This window comes from Zosterops lateralis, assembly GCF_965231275.1.
Source record: "Zosterops lateralis genome assembly, chromosome: 1".
NCBI classification, from domain to species: Eukaryota; Metazoa; Chordata; class Aves; order Passeriformes; family Zosteropidae; genus Zosterops; species Zosterops lateralis.
This window is the reverse complement of record NC_139762.1, coordinates 25,608,211-25,618,826: the sequence shown is the minus strand read 5'-3', so window position 1 is coordinate 25,618,826 and position 10,616 is coordinate 25,608,211. Positions and strand designations below refer to the sequence as shown.

General features: G+C 44.0%; 1 protein-coding gene across 2 annotated transcripts in view; it reads right to left on the bottom strand.

The window, feature by feature from the left end:
* Positions 1–2,305, bottom strand: part of CASD1 (CAS1 domain containing 1) — a 28,121-nt gene extending 25,816 nt beyond the window's left edge. Inside the window, exon 1 of one of the 2 annotated variants that reach the window (XM_083860535.1) lies at positions 2,158–2,305. In XM_083860535.1, the coding sequence (XP_083716661.1) occupies positions 2,158–2,290 (133 nt within the window). In that variant the 5' untranslated portion in view covers positions 2,291–2,305. The remainder of the gene's footprint in view (positions 1–2,157) is intronic. The other variant, XM_083860534.1, reaches the window with a different exon arrangement.
* Positions 2,306–10,616: the final 8,311 nt, after the last annotated feature.

Sequence of the window (10,616 nt, the reverse complement as noted above, 5' to 3'; positions counted from 1 at the left end):
AATGTAAAAGCACAACAAACACAGCAATCCCTTTCGTGACATGGCCTGGCTTTCACAGCATGGTAACTGTTTGCAGCCCTACCTCATACCCTTTTGGGGATATTTTTGATATAAAAATCTTGGTGTAAAATGTCATATGTGTGAAAGAAAGTGCCTTCTTGCTATCATTTATTACCTAATTTCATTTGTCAGTTGATACTTTTTGTGTTATGGCACAGTAACAATCAATTTACCTTCTCTCAGCAACTCCTAACATTTGAGATCATTAAGAAGTTACTAAGTTTCTGTCCAGGCTACAGAATTTTATTTGAGTTCATTATTTCTCATAGAGAAGTTGTTTTATTCTTCTGCCATTTGTGCTGCTCTTTTGTACAAACCTTCCAAGTTCTATTATACCACCACTGAGAGTGGGTGACCAACACCACTGAGAATAAGTGAGGTTTAGCTGTGCACTATCAGTGAAAATCTGTTTATTTCATTACTTGTCAGAAGTATTGTGGCATTTGCTAAATTTCAATATTTGATGTCACTGCAGGTTGCAGAATTATCTCTTCAGTAAAAGCACCTCTGTTTTTATCGATACTAAAAATTTGTCTGCTGTAATTTTTCCACCTTCCTTTTCTAAACTTCTCTTTTGAACATTTTATATTCATAGAAGCCCAAACTTGTAAGTCTGTTTTCTCTATGACTCCATGTCCTCCCACCTTTTAAACGCTTATGGGAAAACCATTCCCTTTAATTGCTTCAATAAATGAAAAGTCTTAGGTGAAAAACCTTGAAAGGTTTGTAACAATTCACTGACCATATCAATTTACATAAAGGCCAGCAGATTCTCGCCAATTTCCAATCTAAGACTCACCTCCTCACTAACGCTCCCAGAATATACTGAAATTATGCATATTTTATTTTCCTTATAACCTGCTTGTTACGTCAAGTCCCTGTTTGTTTAGTCTTGCAATCTGTCTTTAAAAATTTGCCACCCTCCTCCTGTCTCCTTTTATGACTCTCTTGTGCCTTAAGGAACACTCCACAACAGGTAAGTTCAATTACCTCGTGCTTCAGCTACTCAAGAATTCACAAAATGCTTCCAAGCCTTCTAATTTAATACTAGTCAATTTATCAGACGTACAGACATGCCAGCTAGAGGGTGAATCTAGGGAACCGTACACATAAAGATCCCTACCCCTTTTCCCATTTCCACAATGAACCGCCTCAGCCTGTCTCCCATGAATGCTGGCAGCCAACAGCCGGAACACGGCACCGCTTGTGCTACAACAAAACAGCCGCGGTCATCCCTCTGGAGATCAACTTCTTGATTTACCCACAAAAACATATCACATTTTTTAGCGTGACACAGAAACAAGTAAATATTTCTCTCAGCAGCTCTGTTTGCATTTACGGATCATGCCAAGGTTCTGCGCTTCAGGGCCAGAGCAAGCCGAGCGAGGAGGAAGGAGCGGACCCGTAACCGGGTGCGCCCCTCACACACAGCCCCTCACAGCCGCAGCTACGCCCGCTCGTCCCCAGAGCCTGTCCACGGTCACCGGCGACACGTGAAACCAAAGCTCTTTACTTCCCTTCGTCCACCCAAGCGGCTGCTTTCGTTATGTTTGAGCCGATGGTTCAAAGGCTGAAACTATAGAAATCAAATGTCGTACCAATTAAGACTTTAACCACTAATTGCCAAGTAATTAGCCATTAATCATGCCGCACGGAAACAAGTGATTGGGAAGAAGACACGCTCTACGGCTGCAGTTTCACCTGCCGCAGGCCGGGCCCCGGGAGGGAGGCGCGGCGCTCTCGGGCAAACACCGCACCGCACCGCCGCGGCTCCTCGGCCTGCCCGCCCCCCTCGCTCCGCGGGGCCTCGCCCGCCCGCCGGGGCCTGCGGGACCCCCAGGCCGGGCCCGCCGCCGCTGTCCCCCGGGGTCGCGTCCCCCGGCAGCCGGCGACCCGCCGCGCCAGGCTGCCCAGCCCGCCCAGCCCCGCCGCGGCTGCCCAGCCCGCCCAGCCCCGCCGCGGCTGCCCCGGCGAAGGGACCCGCCGCCCTCCGTGCGCGGCCGCGGTTCCCGAGCTCCGCCGGGGCTCCACCGGGGCTCCGCCTCCCCTGCCCGGCAGCCGCGGCCCCCCGCCGAGCGCCCGCGGCCGCCCCCTCACCTCGGTAGCGGCGGGAGGCGGCGTGGCAGGCGGTGAGGAGCAGGACGGCGCCCAGCGCCAGCGCCTTGGCGCTCCTCACGCTGAAGTAGTAGTTGATCTCCCGCTTGCCCCCGGTGTAGGCCAGCGCCGCCATCTTGGCTCCTCCATGACAACAGCGTGCGATGGGGCGGGCGGGCGCGGCGGGGCAGCACTGGGTCCCCGCCGGCGGCCAACGCGGACCCCGCCGCCGCCGAGAGCCGTCCCCGCCGCCGCGGCCGAGAGCGGTCCCACGCCCCGCGGCCCACGGGGCGGAGCTGCGCCCCTCTCCTGGTAGCGCCGCTTCCCCTCGGCCGCCAGCGGGCGGCCCCAGCGCTCCCCTCCCCGCTCCGGGGCGCCGTGGGGATGCGGCGGCTCCCGGGGGATGCGGCGGGATCCCACCGCGCTCGGGCCCAGCCCCGCAGCTGAGGGGGCGGCGGCGAGGCGGAGACCCCCTGGGGCCTGTGCTCCGTCAGTGAGGAGCTGGGCCAGGGTCTGTGCCGCACACGGTCCGTAGCGGGGACTGGACAGTGACAGCTTCGTTCCAAATAATGCGATTTTTAAACCCTTATCAATCTTCTGTTCACAAGGAAATGGTCATTCCAGGCTGGGAGACGCTTACTCCCTCTGAACGCGGGTAACCGTACAAGAAAGCTGACACACTCCCAGAATCATGGAATCAGGTTGGAAAAGACCCCTGGGATCATCGAGTCCAGCCTGTGACCAAACACTACCGTGCCAACCTGACCATGTCACTAAATTTAAGGAAAGACATGCAATCTTTCCTTAAACGCCTCCAGGGACAGTGACTCCACCACCTCCCGGGCAGCCCATAACTACCTTTTCTCTGAAGAAATTCCTCCCAATGTTCAACCTAAACCTACTGTGGTGCGTCTTAAGACTCTGTCCTCTCATCCTGTCGCTATTTGCCTGAGAGAAGAGGCCGACCCCCACAGATTCACCTGGCTTTGGGGGATGCATGAAATGATAGCTGAAATCAAACCTGGCTAAGATTTACAAAAGGGAAATCCTGCTCCTCCACCTGAGTTGGGCAGGAAATCTGGGTTCCGAATCCAGTCCCTCATCAGTGGTGTGGCTGGGGAGCTGCCACCAAACCTGGCAGGGCCGGAGCAGGGCAGGCTGTCACGGGAAAGACATTTCCACAAGATAAAGTAGCCATATATAAACCGTATAAACAAATTTAAAACATAAGAAATGTATGCAGTATGTAGCCACATAATGTAATGTACATACAAAATTTGAGTTGTAAGTATTATTCTGGTGTGCTGTTACTATATATTCAATGTATATCCCATTCCTATTGTCCTGGGTTGCAGTGTAGGATGTACACAAAGTATTTATTCTATCACCATCTTCATGAACTGTTGAAACCAGGTGAGCTAGTGTTTTCCCAAGCCCCCTGCCTCTTCTGCTAATGGCCTTTGGAGTGTCTTCTGCTAATGGCCCATTAACGCCTTTGGGGTGTCTTCTGCTAATGGCCCATGAATCGCAGGTAACTCCCTCCAGGGGTTATCTCTGTTAATGGGCCATCAAGGACCCATTTCACACTTCTCATGCTATTGTGAGATGCTCTGCCCAGAGGGAGGAGCCAAGCATTCTCACCTGGATATAAGCTGGTATGTGGGACAGTGCAAGGGCACTTACCTACTGGATTCCCAGAGGACCAGAGCTCCCAGACTTTTCTACAGGATCACTGCTTCAGGAAGAGCACCTCACCTGGACTGCTTCCACTATCCTGCTCAGGTTGTATTCTGACTCTGTCAGTGATCCTTTGTGTTATTGCATTTATTTTATTTTATTTTTACCTTTTTACCTTTCTTCTTATTAAATTATATCTCTGACTTGGAGCCTCTCATTCGTTTTGCTTTCAAACCACAACACCTATCCAACCAACGTCTTTACTATCTGCCAACATATAGTTTATACTTCTTTCCTATTCAAATCTGTCTGTTGATTCATTCACTTTTTCAGTACACTTTTTAAATAATAAAAACACTTCATGATTTTAAAGTGCTCAGGTTCATTCTCTCAGGGAAAGAGAGAGAAAAATGGTACTAAGTATACAGATGAGCAGTTACTGCGTTATGTATTTCCAGAAAAACCCTAACAAAACCGAACTAAAACAATGCCACCAACAAAAATTCACCCTCCCCCCCCCACCCCTCCATTCTGGTTGTAGTTGTAGGGATTCTTTTACTCCATCAATGAAAAATTCTCATCGATGCATTATTTTTTTTCATGCCTCATTCACAAAACCTGTAGGAGTCCAGGACATCCCCTTGGATGACGTGGGACCCGGGGAAGGGAATTTGAGCCCTGGACAGGGGGGTATGGAGCCAGTCCAGGGAGTTTGGAGACCTTGGCACAGAGCCCAGGAAAACACTGGGTTTGATTTTAGTCCATGGGAAAGACTTCCAACACTGAGAGAGGAATTACGAACCATCAGGATGGGAAAACAGTAATTTAGCACAGGAGAAGATGAAAAATTCAGTAGTTTTAGAGTTCACAGAATAGAGGTAAATGGAGGACAAAATGGTGGAATTAGGGTGGTACCTCATGTTCCTTTCCTTCTTCCTTATCCTCCATTTTCTGAGGTGGTGATGACACAAGGTAGTTAGAGTAGATTGGGTCAAAGAAGAAATGCCCCTTTTAGTGTAAGCACTAGGCATTGGTACAAAATAGTAAATAACCTACATGTAGTTATCTGTATAAATGTAAGGTGACACCTCACCGGTGGGCAGTCGCCTCATGTCTCAGCTGCTGTCCAGACCTCGGCTGGGAGCGGAGAAAATTCTGAGATATCAAATAATAAACATCTTGAGAAACCTGAAAACAAGGCCTTGAACACTCTGCTTTTTTCTACCGACACGACTCAAGGCTTTTAGAGGGCCAAGGACATTAACCAACCTAAATCTTGGGTGAGGAAACCCTCCCTGAGAAAAACCAAGAATTTTTAAAGCCTTCTTACTGTGAACAAACCTTATTATTTGCTAAAATATTCCTGTTGGTGCTTCAGTTTGTCTTCATTTCATATGCATTTTACACTTAAGCAACTTAAACACTTTTTAACGTATTGTTTAGCTAGAGTATTTTGCAGCTTTTTGCATTGTTGCTCATTAATGCTTCTTTACAGTCTTGTGAAATATATCTTCCCTGCAGTCATTGAGGACCCCAGATACTCTTCTTCATCTGTTTATATAACATTTGTTCATCTACAAGTGAGACTTTTCATCCAACCAAAACATATTTACTTCAGCCTCTCTCATTCTGCAATGTAACTATGTTTAGTTTGAGGGCTATGCGACAAGTCTGCAAGATTCATTTATGACCGTGAGTGCAGCTCCTCAAAACTTACCCAAATTACTGCTGTTACAATAAGCAGTGTAGATACAAGAAAATGTTAGACACAAGTTCTGCCAGAGTTCCTGGGGTATTGACTCAGCTTCTCAGTTAGCGCGGCTACAATGCCTAAGCAGGGAAATTTAATTTATTATTTTATTCTCAAAATCAAAAAATGAATTCAGATCTTCACAATAAGGTTGTCTCTCTGGAGAATTTAAGAGATTTTTTACTAAATCATCTTCTTTCTCTAAAAGAGCAGCAGGTCTAAAATGCTATCAAAACAACCATACTTCTGTTTATAGATATCTCAGAAAATATAGCCCTTAGAAATAGTAGTTCTGCCCTGCAGCTTTTGGAGGGCTCTTTCAGATCTGCTGCGTGCTGCCAGAAGTCCCTGGGCATTCCTCAGTTGCCATGAAGACCTAACACTGATCTTCAGTAATGCCTGAAAGCTCCATGTGTGGATGTCAACTGTGTTATTTTAGGACTGTACAAATACACGCTGATACTGTTGCAGGTTGAGTATCTTAATTAAATTAATCCCCCTGTGTATATTAAATATTTATATGGATGTGAGCAAGACATCTGTTTTTGCTTCCTTGCTTCTTTGGAGTCATTGCTTATATGTTCGATACTTGAGATCCCCTTTATTCAGTCAGAAGCTTTTGGCTGAAGTGCTCTGAGTTAGGAAGTGGTTTGCATGCATGTGGTCTTGTTTCTAACAGGTTCCGCTTGTTTTTCACAAGCTAATTGAATTTGGCATCATGACATATACCTAAGTAATTCACACCAAAACCACTACATATAAAAGGCCTGATAGAAAAGGTTAATTAGGGATTGCTAAGTACCCTGTGAAACCAACTCCAGACATCAACTATTATTAGCTAGAAGCAGCTTTGTAAATTGTGTACCTACTTTATTTTCCTGTCTGCCGATCAACTTAGTGTGCTGGAAGTAAACCAGAAGTCTGCTAGCTCATCTGATCAGTCAAATCTCAGCTTTTGGTTTGCAAATCCAGCATAAAGGGCTATAGGTGGGAGAGGAACACTTAGAGCAGCCACAGAGAGAAGACCCAGAGAAAAGTGTTTCCTTTAAGAGGCAGTGGAGATGTGACACTGCTGTGCACACGGAATAATGTCTATGAATATTAAAAGTAAAATGCCTCTGGAAGAATTTCACATTTGTATTTTCTACAGGTGTAGCCTTGGGTTAACTGGATTAATTATTTTCATAAGAGGCTGGTGGTGTTGAAGCATTGATTTAGAAGAATTAAAGACTTTAGTCAAAATAGATAGTGCTGAGGTAAGGTAGCTAGACTTCCCTTTTGTTAGCAGAAGCCAGACTGAAGGAACTGATAAATCATGGAAGCTGTCAAACTAGGCTTTTGCATCCTGAATAATCAATAGACCCCATGAATACAATATAATCATAAATCAAACAGTCCTGAAAAAACAGGATTTAGCTGTCACATAACACTAAAGATTAAAAAGTCAAAGAGAGGAAGACCCATCTTACTTCATCATTTTGGGACCCCACCCCATAAAAAAGACCACCGACCCATTTCAAAGAACAAACTATGCATGCTTAATGGCTTTTTGGGCTAATTACCATACAAAGCGAGGAATGGGATGTACCAGAGTTATGAATATGCATTTGTAGTTTGTGTATTCAATACTCCTGTACATAAAAGACCCTGTGATGATCTGTAAATTGCGCGTGTGTATTTGGGAGCTATCCCGCACTCTGCCCGGCATCGTAATAAACATACACTTTCTAACTTTAAACTGTTAGAGAGTCTTTGTCCGTCATAGGTGGATATTGGCATTAGATCAATATCCATAGTTTTTTAATAATTCAGTGGTTTATATGTGTCATTAATGACTGACACTGTCATTACTGTGGTTTTTGGCTGCTCTATTTCCTCTATGAGTCAATCTAATAAAAGTCAATAATTAAGAGGTTCATCCCACCCAATTCCACTCACTCATAGAGAACCAATCTATTTTAAACTAATCATTCTCCCTGTGTAGAACAGAGAGAGCTAGTAAGGTGGTAATTTACTTGCGAATTAGAATAAGGTGAATGGCTTACCATGAAGAATGGTGACTTTCTGTTCAATTTGGAAAATAAATTTAAATTTAACAAATGTAATTTACGCAGGTATAATTTAGATGAGGTAATTCTTCTTTTAGTGCTTCCTGACTTTGCTTGGCAGGCTCAGCATAAATGGAAGGAGAACTTTGGGCCAGGGGTCAAACCTGGCATGCACGTATGAGTTTGCTGATAAACTGAATTCACAGGAGATGTCCTTTCTTATGGTTCTTCCGAGCTTGTCTTCCCGGCTAGCTCTGCTCTTCAGAAATCGTATAAACGAGTTGTTCCTTTGGGTCCAGATTTCAGACAGAGACGTGATCTTGCTTAGAAGAAAAGTAGTGGACTCACACTTGGAGATAATTAGGAAGGTGTTTATTTAGGGCAAAGCCCTGGTGCCCGAGAGCATGAGAGTGTGGATTTTGGGTCTCCCCTGCCCTTATGAACAAGGGTGTTACTGATGGAAATGAGGGGGAGTGACTTAGGTACAGGGGGCATTGACATTGTCATTTTGGGACAAGAGGGATGTGAGGATACCTGAAGCCTTGGCTGAGCCACCTGGCTTTGCCAGGGTCATCAAGTACCAGGGTGTGTCCATTGATAAGGTACAATGGGAGGGTACAATCGACTGGGAAAGGGCTATTGAGGAGACATACAAGGTGGAGGGATAACGACAGAGATTAGGGGAAGGGGGGTGGGTATGGATGAACCATTACAGAAACTCAATAGCAAAAATCATACAGAACTTTAGAAATCTCAAAATGCACACTGCAACACTTTCTCCTGTTTTCAGCATTACAGTCATGTGTAGCTTCTCAAGTTGAAGCTACTGTCCTCAGGCAAAGGCACAATGTAATCACAAGGACTGAGAGCATGTAGGAAGATAAAGTGGCTACTGTAGTATAAAGTCAAATGTAACAGAGAGCTGATATTTAAATATTCTCAGTCAGAGGAATAGTAGGGCATTCTCATGTGATAGTTTCCCCTTTGAGTTTGTGTATGCTTATAAGAGTATAATTAATTTTCATAAGTATATATAGCAAGTACTATAAGCACCAGAGCTAGGAAAAAAATAAATCACTTACCTTTAATCTTGAAGTTCCACAAGGAAAATCATCATATGTTCATAAGGAACATACTGTTTGTTATATAAAAAGTAAAATATTCCCTACATTACCTTACAGATTAAGTGTTGATTAAGTGTAGCATCTGCTATACCCCAAACCATATCACTTCTTAATTTAAATGGTGCAGCATTGCCAGATTGCTCTGGTCAAATTGTAATTCCAGAAATAATGCTATATTTGCAATAGATTCCTGGGCGGTGTAGTATTTTCAGTTATACAGCTTTTGCCTGGGCAGCTTTTCGGTACCTGCAAATGATGGCATCAGACATTTTAATTGCTGGGTTTTCAGCCTCATAATGATAGTCAATTTTTCCCTAAGAATCAAGTTTCCATGTGGCCTGTGTATGCATGGTAGCCACCTATTGCAAATATTTGATTGCATTAATGAAGAGGGAGTACAAAGTATAAGAAGTCTTTTTCTTAGTGGACTTGTTCCGTCAAGCAGTGTAGCCTGAGTACTGAATTTGTAGCCAAATGCTGAAACAAATATGCCCTCAAACTGTAAGATCCTGGAAATTCTATCAGAAATTACTGTTTTTACAGATTTCTAGTTTGGTAACAGTTATAAAAATGGTTTCTCAATAGTCTGTACTAAAATCAGACTGATATTAGTTGAAGTAATTATGAAATCACATCTACAAAGGCCATATTTAGCTTTATCATTAAGAGATAAATGCATCTGCTGTTCTATTACATGAGGCTTAGTAGTATTTTCATTTCAGGATTCTGTGGGTCTGAAACAAAGATGGATCAGATGAAGACAGGGAAGGGAAATGGGCCAATAGCAAGAATTTAAGTAATCTGTGCCTTTCATTAAGGACAGTCAAGGGGCCACACCTTTCTGCATCATGTGGTGTGCCATTGCTGTGCAGCTACACAGTCCTGAGAAAGGGACTGGGATCCAGCTCAGCTCACTAACACAAATTATTTTTCTTTCAGCTGCTTGCATTTTTATCCTCAAAGCTTTGTATCCATCAAAGTAATGGGTTAAGAATGTTTGATTTAGATGAGTTTTTTGTATGCAGATGTAAGCTTTTTATATTTCCCTCCCTCTCTTTTCTTGACTCCTGGTAAGGAAAAATGGCAGTTACTGTTAGTTCCTTGTCAGATTGAGTTATTCTTTTTTCATGAACACTTTGTATCATATTGCTCCTTTTTCTGGTTCTCCTTTGTTCTCTCTGTTGTGCTTTCTTAAAATTCAGAATTCTTTATTTTTACAGGGCAGCCTTTGGAAGCCTTCACTGTCACAGTCCAAGCTTTGCTGTGTTTGTGTGGCACTATAATATTGTGCAGCATATATTCCTTCTGGCTGCCAGTAATACAGATACTGTGTGATGACCCTGTTCTCTTTTAACATCTCTGCACTATATCCCTGGTACTTGAAATCAATGTTTTTAGGAACATAAATTTGTTTTGGGTAGGAAAATTATTTTTTCATGTGAAGATTCCAATGCCAAGGAAGTCTCTGTGGCGCAATCGGTTAGCGCGTTCGGCTGTTAACCGAAAGGTTGGTGGTTCAAGCCCACCCAGGGACGAGCTTTTCCCTTTTCCTCTGCCATGGCAAGGCTTGGAACCAGGTGACCTTAAGGTCCCTTCCAAACCCAGCCATTGTATGGAATTTAAAAAATTTGGAATTCTCCATTTAGCCTCAGGTTCACTGAAACCCTAGTTTGTTGAAGAATCAGCAATGGATTAACAGACTAAAATATTTCCATGCATCATTATTTAAAAATGAAATTACATAGAATTAGTTTCATTTTAGCAGAATATTGCAGTGTTCCCTATTCTGTCATATTTGTTTGTCTCTATGGTACTCTCTTATGTTGCTTGTGAGCTCTAAAGGATCTGTGTTATTTTATGATG